The following is an 11,888-nucleotide window of genomic DNA, read 5'->3' as shown; positions in this document are numbered from 1 at the left end:
GGAGGGAGAGGTGAACTGTGGCTGCGGGAATACCTTGACAGAGAGGATGGAGCTAGAAGAAAATGGCTTGCGTCTCTAATCTTGCATCTGCCCTTTGTTTCCCTGGTGCTCCAGACGCTATAACCTCTGACCCCGCCTGTACCCCGGCCCTCGCCCTTTTGGCGGTGGTTTTCGGCACCCTCAAGACCGTGGCCGGTTTTCGAAAGGTTGGTAGGGGCGAAGGAGGAACGAAGGAGAGAGGGAGGGAGGAAGAGAGGGAGAAAGGGCAAAGGGGGGAAATCTCAAGACAGGATGATGAAAACCAAACCAATGAGGGGCCTATTTGTTTCGGGAATGCGAGCGTTTTCAGATTTGAGTATTTAAATTCAAATCTGCGTCGCTCCACGAACCCTCCTGAAAGCATGGGCTCTATCAGTGATCGTAATGTGCTTGTTCTTGCAAGCTGTCTGACGTCTGAGTTGCCTCCACCCTCCCTCTCATTTGGAAGGGTTCCGTGCTTGGACTTGAGCCTCACCTTTCTCCTCCCTCCCTCCCCTGCTCTCCCCCTCCCTCCCTTCCATTGGCAAGGTCATCTTGGACGCAGATATCTATGAAGAGGAGGATGCGCAGCCCAACTCTTTGGGCTTATATTTAGCCGAGAATTTGGAGACAGACGACGCTATATTTCTGTTGAAAGAGGTAGGTGACAAGGAGAGGAGGGATCGAAGGCGACAGGAAGGAGAGATCCGGGGGTGTGACTATGACGGCAATGTGGAGATCAAGAACGGGCAGAAGGGAGAATGAGAGAAAAGGGCCTGGTTAGAAGTGTGAAAGCGCTTACTTATTCCCATGGTACCGCACAGGCGCGGGAGGGTCTCCGCCTCCAAGAGGGAGGATCCTCCCAGAATAAGGGGGTGGCGGGGCATGAGGAAGGGGGGGAAATGGAAGAGAGAAAAGGAGGGCCGGGAGAAGACAGGGATCTTGCATCTCTTGTGGCGCAGCTAACGTTTCGCATCGCCCTGTTGAATTTAATTGACGTGTTGCGTGAGTTGAGGGAGGGAAGAGGGAGGGAGTACGAGGAGGGGAACTCAAGCATGTGACTGAGCGATGGAAATCCTACCTTAGCATTTGTGGCGCGATAAAACAAGAGAGGTGGGAAGTAGAGTTGGGCGAAGAGACGCAGGGAAGGTGTCTTCGTAGGAAGAAAGGGGCTCTGCCAAAGATAAAGTCCGGGTGGTATGTAGACTTTATACCTTTTTTCGCTTTTTCCCTCCTGTAGACTCTTTCCATCCGTCCCAAGGAGCAAAGGCAGGCCATGTGATGCGAGACGCCCTCCAGGAAGCGATCGATGCGCTTGGGACCATAAAAGAGGGGGGGAAGGAAACCGTGGAGGAGGAGAAAGTGGAGGCCAGTGGCGAGAGCGGATCTGTTGCGTTCGCGTTCGACCGAGGGATAACCCGCGCGCTGAAAGTAGGCATATATTTGAGGGCGGGGGAAAGGGAGGGGGTCGGTTGGGGGGCGTTGAGTAGAAAAGGGGCGGGAGGGGAACACGCGAGGGACGTGTGGCGTCGTGTTGCTTGGTGCGGAACTCACATGCTGCCTCTCTTCCCTTCTATCTGCGCCTCTTCCTACCCCAGGGCAATGCCCCCCGGCGCGTCATTCACATTCCTTCCTTGTCTCAGGCTTTCCTGGTCTACCGAACCCTCCTTGATGACCTGGGGAAAACCCTGGCCGCCTTTGCTTTCGACGTCAATTTTGAGGTGGAGAAGGAAGCGACGGGGACGGAAAGGGTGGGAAACATTTGTTGGGCATTTCTATGTATTTCGTGGAATTTTGCTCCCTTTGAAAATGATCTTTTGCTCTAGTATCGTTTTTTGGATTTCTTCGTACGCAAAACTATAGCAGACGCTTAAGCCGAACCGGTGTATCATGTATCATGAGCATTGCTTCCACTGTTTCAGCGCCTCTCGTCTGCAACTTTCTGCAAACTCATTCTTCCCCATTTCTCATGTACAGGCTTTCTCTCTACAACGGCTCCGTATGTTTCTGGACGCTTTTGCTGCTGCTTCCCCGGGCATTATTGCACGTTCCTTCCTTCATCAGCATTTGGTGGTAAGTAGAGAGGATCTGAGAAGGAGGGGGCTAAAAGAGGAACATGCGATGGGCAGGTAACAAAAGACGTTTCTGAACCAAGATTCTGACAGTATGCCTTAAGATTATCTTCAAGGCAATCCCCCTTCCTATCAAATCCCTCTCTTAATTGCTCTTCCTCTTTCTCTTCAAAAATACAGAAAGAAGATGAGGATCTTCTCCTCGGTCGCTTTCCTTTCTCCCTCGCCCTGGCCGAGCATATGCAAGGTGTCGGTCTTCCTGTCAGCGTCGTCTGCTCTCCCCAGAGCCAAGCGTTTCTCCTCACAGGTACACCTTCTCATTTCTCTTTACCCCTCCCTACCCTAACCCTCTCTGTGTTGAGCGGTGCTCTGATTTCCTTCCATTTTCTTTTCTTTTCAGCCGCCAAGACTCTCGCGGAGGCATTACGCAATCTTTGTCACAATAAAGCTCGTCAACGGACGCGTCTGGAGGTGCTTTTTCAGGTACTGGTCGGCATAGGGAGCTCAGAGGGGATTCAGAGGGCGAAATATCAGGCTGTGTATGATAAATTGTCGATTTTCCCATAACTCTAGGATTTGGGTGTCTTGGAGGAGCAGGCAGAAATCTCGGACGCCGACTTCCGCGCCGCGCACCAGGTAAGGAGACAGGACGCAAGGGATGCAGGAAGCAGAGAATTGCGGGTCTCGGAGGGTGATCGCGGTAGGAGTGTAAAGGGTTGAGTGAGAATTCCGCAGAGGGGAGGGAGGTGGAGGGGTGTGGGACGAGAAGGTGGGATAGGAAGGGCGTGTGGACGAGTTTATACAGGAAAGAAATGGGAAATTTATAAGGAATTGAAAAAATATAGAGCATTGACCATTTCCCCCCTTCTCCTCATTGCCTAGCTCTCGGAAAACACGACCCCGTTCCTCTTGCAGTGGATCATGGAGGAAGCTCTCAGGTGCGTCTGTGACATTGGCTTTCTTTCTTATATTCGATCTTTCACACATATACGCACGTATGTGTGTATATATATAGATGATATGCTAAAGCATATACATACATTTCTATATACATATCTACATGAATGTACAGGCACATGCAATCGTACATTCAGCTGGGCTTCGAGCTGGATCTGTACGCGGCCACGGAGGCGGAAGAGATTTTGTGGTACTTGGACTGTTTATTGAGCGTCCGGTGAGGGGTCCTAGGAGGAGGGACGACGATGCAAAATGGGGAAGGGGTGGGAGGGGTGGGAGGGGGGTTGGTATGGGGACAGGAGGAAAAGGGTACGCGCAAGGACCGGAATTTATGGGCAGAAGCTAGTTAAATGCTGCTCATCTTCTATAATTTGCCTCTTCATCCTCTTTACTCATTTTTTCTTTTCCAGCCTCCAGATTTTGACGAGCTTAGAAAATCAGAGAATAGAATTGGAAAAGCTCCGGCGGCAGGCGACTGCTGCTGCTTCCAGCGACAAGGAGAAGCAAGGAAAAAAAGAATCTAAGTCGGGAACCGGGACCGGCAAAGGGCGCGGGGGTGGCGGAAAGAAGAAGCAGAAGAACAAGGGAGCTAAGGGGACGGGGGAGAATAAGGGGGAGGAGGAAGCGGTGGAGGGAGGGCCAACGATCAGGCCAGACGATGACGCTTTGGCGGAGACGCAGGTATGATCCTTTCAGTCGCGTAAACGAGTGCCCCTTACATGTCCCCTCATTGACCCCATAGGATCGGACCTCCCTTCCCCTGGATTCTTCTCTATTTCTCCGCTTTCCACGGACTGATATCGATCTTTCGTTCAAAAGTGTGCGCACCAAGTCACAACTTTTTCAATTCCACTATGCTTGGACGCACACACGTCTGTGCCGTGCTTTCTAATCAGCTTTCTGTAAATATTCTTCGGTACTCCCACATTTACCCTCCGGTGTGGTTCCTTTGGCAACTACACCGATATGACGCCTTGTCCTTTTCAAATTTTGTTTGTTCCTCGCAGATCGCTCTCTCTATACACCGTCTGCTGGCTCGTGGTGGCCACTTGGCTCTGACGGGCCTTGGGCGGGCACGGGGGTCCTGGCCAATAGAGATACCGCGCGCCCGGGCGGCAATCCGGTTCCATCATCGTTTCAAAGCCTTTGCTCCACTGCGCTACCCGGCACTGATGACCTACGACGATTTCCAGGCAGTGCATGACAAACGCAGGGAAGAGGGGGACGAAGAGGGCGCGTCTCTAACGAACGCGAAGGAGTGCTTTAAGGCAGTTAAGACCCTGGTAGAGCATGGCGTGCGCATCAAGAGTCATTTACAAGACGAGGAAGGGAAGGTCAATTTGAAAAATCTGGCACGTGCAGCCATATCCAACAGCGTGGCATTGGTGCAGGCGGAAGCCTCTTTGAGAGAAGGAGGGGAGAAAGGTGGTAACAGAATTGGAAAAGAAGATTCCAGGAACGGACTGAAGAAAGAGGAAATAAGAGGAGCAGGAGTGGAAGGGAAGGAAATCGAGAGGCCAAGAAAGCACGCAGAAGTGACTTTGTCTTTTGTTGCCCATCCTCAGGTGCCGGTCTTGGTTGTGAAGGTGATGGAGTAAACTGTTATGTTGTGAAGGTAATGCAACTACCATTGGATTGTAAAGGTGAACTAATAAAGTGTAATCCTCGGGCGCCGGTCTTGGTTGTGAAGGTGGTGATATAAACGTCACTTAAGACGCAGGCTTTGTGCGTTTGTCTCAATACAAGGTCACAGGAAGATCATCGTGTACATTGTAGAAATACCCCGAAAGTGTTTTTGTAAATTGTACACATGAAATCAGGACATAGGAGGGGAAAATAAAGTTTGGTGTCGTCAACTTTACTGGCACGTTTACGAATATTATTTTTTGGTTTTTAGGGTACTATCACCTCATTCCTCTAAGATCTTCTTATTGCTTGCTTCCGAGTTTGCGCCAACAAGCGCGCATCTTTCGCCCGCCTCGCCTCCTCTTGCATCTTCCTTCTTTCTCTTACGTCGATAACGGGCTTTGACACCCCGTCTACCCACCTCTCTGCGGGCAAAGGCAAAGATCTAAACGTGCGGAACTGGGCTGCACTCCTTTGAAAAGGGCTTCGAAGAAGCTTGTCCATCCGCTTCCCGTACCGTTCCCATTCTTTGAAGCCATACTCATAGTATTTCTTGCCCCGATACGACGATTCGCTCGCAGTTTTCCCGTTCAAATGCTCAATCGGGAACACGTCGATGACGCTGCAGACGCTTTCAACAGGATATCCACAAACTTCATGTAGGTACTGGCACCAGCAAGCGTCTGGCCCCCAACCACTCACAGCATCTGCATCTATCATCTCCCAGTAGCAGGCGTAGGCCTGGTCCAAAGAAATTAGAGAAGTTAGGGGGAAGGGTAGCGATAAGGATAAGAAGATAAAAATGCAAGAGTGAACTCGCTCGCTGATGGTTACAGGCATTGTTTGCGTCGAATGGTTTTTTTCCCTTCTTCTTCCCTTCCTACCTCCTGCGAGACCGAGTAGAGCGGCCCATTTTCCACCACGCTGGTGACACGATAGAGCGTGTCGTTGTGCTCTCGGCAGACATCGTGGTCGCTGGAGCGCCCAGCCTGTCGAGTGAAAAGGAATACGAGAAGCGAAAATCGGGAATACTGAGCAGGGCGGCTTCTTCTCTATCCCCTTTCATGTTCAAGGTCCCTCCTCGTATCCACGCTCCACATAGAATAGAAAAGGACCAATACATGGATCGGTGCCTTTCCGAGTCCCTCCTTTCCACGTTGCTCTTCCTCGACCCCAAGTACCTTAATTATGGCAGGTTGAGCTATGAGAAGGCCGTGGTCGGAGAGGAAGTTCTCGTATTGGGTCAGATTGAAAGGGCGGGAGGGTGGGGAGCCGGCATCCGAGTCGACAAAGTGCACGTATCTGCGAGGGGAGAGACGACCAGAAACGCTTGAGAATGGTTGCTTCCTTCTTAATTTTCTTTCAAGCTGGCTCATCTCTCACCTGTAGCCCCTAACCAACCACGGCGTGGCAAAGCGCTTATAGAACCAAAACTTTGCCTGCTGCTGCCCCGTGATGGCTACTGCGTGCTTATACCAGTCGAACCTAGAGGAAAAGGAAGGAGGTCAGACGCGTATGAGTGATTCGTCGCCGTTTCGTTGTAGTCCATATCTTTTGCCTGGTATGAGGGAGACAAGAGGGGGAAAGGGATGGCGGAAAGAGAGCCATACCTGTTCCACTCCGAGGAGGAATCGTCATAATGCATCAAGACGTAGTCAAAATGCTCAAAACCCCACGACCGCACCAGGTTGTCGATATTTTCCATCGCGCTTCTTCCCGCTGTGAAGATGACGAGACTCCGGAAGCTGGAGTCTTCCTCTTCGTAAGGAAAAAACATATCCCGGTTGGGAAAATAATTGAAACCTCGTTCATCCCAGACGCTCCCCCGGGGGCCCACGCATTCACCAGGACGGCGTCGGCCAAGATGAGGCTTGGAAGAGGGAATGGCAGGATAAGACGGACAAGGCTCTCGTAGAGGGACGGACGAGCAAGGAGAATGCGACGGGTCAGAAGAGGAGCTATTCGGATCGGCTGTCTTTCGGGGGACCGCATCCACCGACGATAAGCTTTTGTCAACGCCGTCAACTTGGCTATTTGCCGTACTTTCCCTGGTATGGTTTTTGTTTCTGGATTCTTCTCTACCAGCTTGTAATCCGCGATGATAAGCTTTTGATGCTTCTTCCCAAAGCTCCTTCTCTGTGATGATTCTGGTCTGGGGCGGGTGTTGGAGTGCAGGAGTGTCCTTCTGAAGAGAGGGGAAGAAACAGGGAAAAGCATAAGCTGGCATCGGCACAGAAGCATTTTAATGTCCTGCTTCCTGTTTTAATCGTAACAGACCATCACGTTCAGCGATTTTCTCCGTTTATGTCACCACTTCATGAGTCCTGTCTTCAATTTGGGGTCCAACGTGCTTGCCTGCCGTCTTTTCTTTACCTCTTCTAGCTCCCGAGCCAGCTCTTGGGGTGAATTCCGACCCAGCGGACGACCAAGCAGCCATAAAAGAGCCGAAATACAGACGATGCACTTTCCCAAAGTCAAAAGATTCTTTACATTGGGAGGTCCCAGATCAGACAGGTGCAAGGCGGGTTAGCAAAAAGAAAATATTCTTACCACCCCAGAACCACCCTACTTACATGCGGTAATTTTCGAATAAACCCCCCATGCCGAGGATGCCATCGGTTTCTACGAGATATCGCTACCATGTGTCATATGGCTATAGATAGAAGCCGCCTGCATAGAGAATGAGATGACAAGAAAGAAGAGTCGATAAGGCTACGTGATGACGATAGGCAAAAGCGGGACGAGTAAAATTAATACGGGTGATAGCTCCCATTATTATCATCCTGCGAAATATCTCCAGCATCTTATCAACTCACGATCAGAAATGGTCGCGGTCGATAACATATTGACATTATGGAACTGGCATGTTGGTGGTTCGGCTCATATCACGCTTGGGATCTTGTAGTAGGTATGGGCCATGGGCCTGATGTCGTTGATCGTCATTCGCGCCTCTTGGCCTCATTATTGTCGAGCTATAGACGAGCAAACCGATGGATATGACTTACTCAATTACATGAAAGAGGCTTCATATTAACATATGTACTCAACTTTGCCTCATTACCATGGTAAGGTCTTTGTTGGATGACTACCGTCACAGCCCTGTACTTCGGCCCATGCGCGGGTCGTCTCTTTGAACCATGGGACGTGACTTCCTGTATTCACCCTTTTATTTTTTTATCCTCTGCCTTCAATTTGGTGTAACAATATAATTTACAGGTCGTTCATTTTTAAAATGCCGTCACCAAGACCTCCTCGACATCGGCGTCCTTCTTCTGTTAGAAACATTATCGACTATCCATCTAGCCCCGCAAAATCACCACAAGGCGTGAGCTGTCGCGCAGCACGCTCATCTCTGTCGGTAGGCGAGACCTCCTCGCAGGCTTTCAAGTCCAAACTGTCTACACATCAAAATGCCCTCAAGGATGAGCAGAAAGAAAGCAGAAGAGAACGGCTGAAAGACAGCGAGACGGAGCACGAGAATCATGCAGAGCAAAAGCAGCCGGGCAAAAGAATGACCTGGCGTGTAGAAACGTTTTGTCGGTATGTACTTGTCAATAGATCTATCAAGGTCAGAGCCTTTACACACACACACCAATATGTCATCCCCTACAATAGTGTCAAGCCCCACTTAACGCCATCTTCCCCCCCGGCTAAGTGTCTACGGTCGATCCCATACGAGCTACGACAGGGACAGGGCCGTACGTATATTCATTACTGGAGGGGGCTGGTCCGAGATAGAATAGCGAATCACGGTGTACACATTTCTTTGTCGTCATACTTTTCTTATGCTTTCCTCCCTCTAGCGCTTGGTAGCGATCCTCCGTACAGAAGCCTGCGTATAGGATGTGCCGAAAGCAGCGCAGGTGCATTATTATGGAATACTCGCCGACAAGAGATAGATTTCGATTTCACAGAGGTAAGCGACCATCGAATATATTCTAACAAGGGTCTTATACTGCACAAAATTTTACACGTTGAAGAGGGGTTGGTCTGCATCTTGGTACCACTCCTTCGTATCTTGTCTTTTGGCATCCTACCTTCAAACCCCCTTTCAATTCAGGTTTTTCCCCCAGCGGTCGCCCAAGCGGAAATATACGACCGAGCAGCTAAAGGGGTGGTAGACTCCGTTCTTCAAGGCTACAACGGAACAATTTTTGCCTGTAAGTAGCCTCCTCATAGAGCACTCGTTTTGTTCCTCCTTTCTTTTCCTTCCCTTTTTTGTTCTTCGATCAGCCCTCCCTATCTTTTTCCTCCCTCATTTTATCTTTCTTCTCTGCTTAGTGCTGCATTCTTAGGTTTATTGTTTCCCCGATAATTCTTCATTGACAACGGTTCAAAGCAGTGCCTTGTCTCATGTAGGCGCATGACCACCAGCCTCTTAGTTGTCTTCTTGCTCTTCTAGGTCTTACAAATCTCAAGCCATACGATCCCTCTGATATTATTATTGTCATGGGAGATTTTCTCGCTCCTTATGTGCAACCCGATCATTCCACACTTGTCTGATTCAGACGGACAGACGGGCTCCGGCAAGACCTTCACCATGACGGGAGGTGACTCCTTTCAGGAGCGCGGTCTCATCCCGCGCGCCATAAGTGACGTGTACGAGTCCATTGGAGGGACTCCAGACCGAAAATTCAAGGTACTGGTTTGCTTTTCATCCGCCGTGGATCTAGAACGTGAAAATCTCCGCCTGTGGAACCTAAGAATGGCTTTGGCAATGGATATCGTACACACAGTTGATAAGATCGACCGTCCCGTGACTTTGCTCCTCCTTGATTCCTGGCTCTCCCATACCCTTTCTTTTGCACAAGGACAACTGAGAGCGCGACCTGCTGGTAGCTCAATTCACACTGATACGTTTCACCCTCCCTCTTTGTGCCCGCAAGGTCCTCATCTCCTACATGGAGATCTACAAGGAGAGCGTCTATGATCTTTTGGACGTCGGCACCCGCAATAAGCCTTTGGAGGACTGGACAAAGGTATCTCCACGCCTGCATCATTCGCTTACATCCCCTACGCCCCGTTTCTTTCCTGCATTCGTTCCTAAATGGATTCGAGTGCTCAACAATCCTTCCATACCCCCCCTTCTTTTCCCTCTCCTCTTGGCATTGCAAGGTACTGATGATGGACGACGAAGACGGAGAAATGCACCTCCGGCACCTAAAGCTTTACGAAGCTGCATCTGAAGAGGATGCTCTCAACCTTCTTTTCATGGGGAACTGGAACAGAATAACAAGCGAGACACCAATGTAAGTCGTAGGGGCAAGAGAGAGTGCAGAAGGGACGAAAAACGGTATCAAAGGCGACATCTATCTCATTATAATTATAATTATAACACGGGAAACGTCCTGATCATGACTTATTCAAACTCAACGAGGGCCTAGGAATGAGGCAAGCACTCGCTCGCATTGCATCTTCACCATCCGCGTGCAGTCTGACCCCTTATTACCAGGCACGGCGGGAGGAGAAAGGAAGGAAAGGGAGGGAAGGCGGAAGTAAAAAAGCCATGGGTTATGTCTTCGAAAGTATTTTCTCTATTTTCGCTCAATTCTAACCTTGTTCAAATCTTCATGGCTCACAATATATTTCCAGGAGTGACCGGTCATCCGTCGAAATCCACGTTTGGGAAGCTGAACCTCGTCGATCTTGCAGGCAGGCGTCGTTTTTCCCCTATCGTATTGTATCGAATTTTCCTTTTTTCTCCTATCTAGAGTTCTCGCAATTGTCTTTCACTTCTTGCGTCTCTTGCTGCATTTTGTCTCTGTATATTTTCTGTGTTCTCCTTCCCATGCTTTCTTCTCTCTTCTTCAGTCTTGGCTGATTTCGCGCTAACTTCTTGCCCTTCCTATCTACGTTCATCTAATTGACAGGTTCGGAGCGTCTGTTCAAGACGAATGCAGGTCATACCAGTAACAGCATCGCAAACGGAAGTTTCGCGAGCAACAACACCCGCATGGAAGGCAAATATATCAATCTTTCCCTGCACTACCTTGAACAAGTAATTGTCGCTTTGCAAGAGAAAGGTTGGACTTCACCCTTTTTCTCCTCTCCTAAGCGTTGCTCTTTTTTCCCCCCCTACGTATCTCATACTTTTTTCATGCTTATCTACGGTACAGCCCGACGGCAGAAAGATGAAGACGAAGAAATTACAAACCGGCTAAGTGCCCCTAGGCTCGGGCGTGGATCGTCGTCCTCCTCTTCTACGGGAGGCCAATCGTCTTACCATATTCCTTACCGAAACAGCGTCATGACGTCAATCCTGCGCGATTCGCTCGGTGGTAACTGTCGAACGGTTTTCGTCGTTACCCTGAACTCGGTAATTTACCCGCCGGACACTCGCCTGATATATATCTGTGTGTTTCGTTGTCTGTTTCTCATGATATCTACCTTGCATGTCCTTCCCGTCTCCACGTATAAATTCCATCTCCCCTCCCCCCCCCCAGGAAATGGATCATCTCGAAGAGTCCCTTTCAACTTGTCGCTTTGCGCAACGCTGTGCTCAACTGTCCATGGACGTGCTCGTGAACGAAGAGATTGACCCTTACCATCTAAGCGCCTCCCTCCAAGCTGAGGTACAATATTATTTTACACTCGTCGATGAGGTTTCATTCATCGGTGTCTCATCTCATCCCCTACTGCATTGGAAGTGATTACATTCTTTTCCCGCCAGCTGTAAGCCTGTTTGCATTGAATTTTCCAACACCCCATATGGCTCGTGAGGGACGCCGTCATCTCTCGTTTCACGGAGCACCCCAAAAACCTAACCCAACAGGTTGCAAGTCTACGACGAAAAGTAGCCAGCCACGAAGAGGCTTTAAAAAAGGCTCATGCTATAGCTGGTATGTTAATCACGCTATTGCTGTTAAATTCATAATATTTCATTCCTCGGCTTTTCATTTCCTTTATCCTATGCTGTGGTCTTCAGAAAAAGAGGAGGCAAGAAATTCCTGGCGGGCCTTGAGCGAGCAGGAAAAAAATCTGTGTCACGCTGTTGTCCAGGATTTTATTCAGGTACTTTTCTATAACTTTTATTTCCTCGAACAAAGATTTGGCTTTCATTTGTAACGATATGCACTTTTCACGTTCCCCTTCTTCCGCCTTACTCCTCATAGGCCGCTTCTTCTCCCGTTGCTTTCCTACCTTCCTCTTCGGGTGCTTCTTGCGTCCCTTCTGCTTATCAATGGATCTACACACTGAGTCGTCCATTGGTTGCTC

General features: G+C 49.6%; 2 protein-coding genes across 2 annotated transcripts, besides 2 other annotated features; both read left to right on the top strand.

The window, feature by feature from the left end:
* Nucleotides 1-62: 62 nt before the first annotated feature.
* Nucleotides 63-4,908, top strand: NGA_0426800 (uncharacterized protein; the record flags this gene model as incomplete). The annotated part of the gene is made up of 11 exons (XM_005854002.1): nucleotides 63-206; nucleotides 843-1,023; nucleotides 1,259-1,449; nucleotides 1,617-1,769; nucleotides 1,996-2,091; nucleotides 2,271-2,397; nucleotides 2,491-2,573; nucleotides 2,664-2,726; nucleotides 3,259-3,356; nucleotides 3,458-3,728; nucleotides 4,055-4,908. 11 exons carry the CDS (start codon nucleotides 63-65, stop codon nucleotides 4,643-4,645), a joined length of 1,998 nt encoding a protein of 665 aa, XP_005854064.1. The 3' UTR covers nucleotides 4,646-4,908.
* Nucleotides 4,909-6,704: 1,796 nt separating this feature from the next.
* Nucleotides 6,705-6,721: a sequence feature (Short protein (NGA_0427001, EKU22296.1) was converted to a misc_feature.).
* Nucleotides 6,722-7,046: 325 nt separating this feature from the next.
* Nucleotides 7,047-7,110: a sequence feature (Short protein (NGA_0427001, EKU22296.1) was converted to a misc_feature.).
* Nucleotides 7,111-9,213: 2,103 nt separating this feature from the next.
* Nucleotides 9,214-9,926, top strand: NGA_0426901 (kinesin-like protein; the record flags this gene model as incomplete). Its single annotated transcript, XM_005854003.1, has 3 exons — nucleotides 9,214-9,312; nucleotides 9,560-9,652; nucleotides 9,789-9,926. The coding sequence occupies 3 exons, from the start codon at nucleotides 9,214-9,216 to the stop codon at nucleotides 9,924-9,926; spliced, it is 330 nt and encodes a 109-aa protein (XP_005854065.1).
* Between the last annotated feature and the right edge of the window lie 1,962 nt (nucleotides 9,927-11,888).

This window comes from Nannochloropsis gaditana (assembly GCF_000240725.1).
Source record: "Nannochloropsis gaditana CCMP526 unplaced genomic scaffold scaffold655, whole genome shotgun sequence".
Classification (NCBI taxonomy): domain Eukaryota; class Eustigmatophyceae; order Eustigmatales; family Monodopsidaceae; genus Microchloropsis; species Microchloropsis gaditana.
This window is presented reverse-complemented; position numbering and strand designations above follow the sequence as displayed.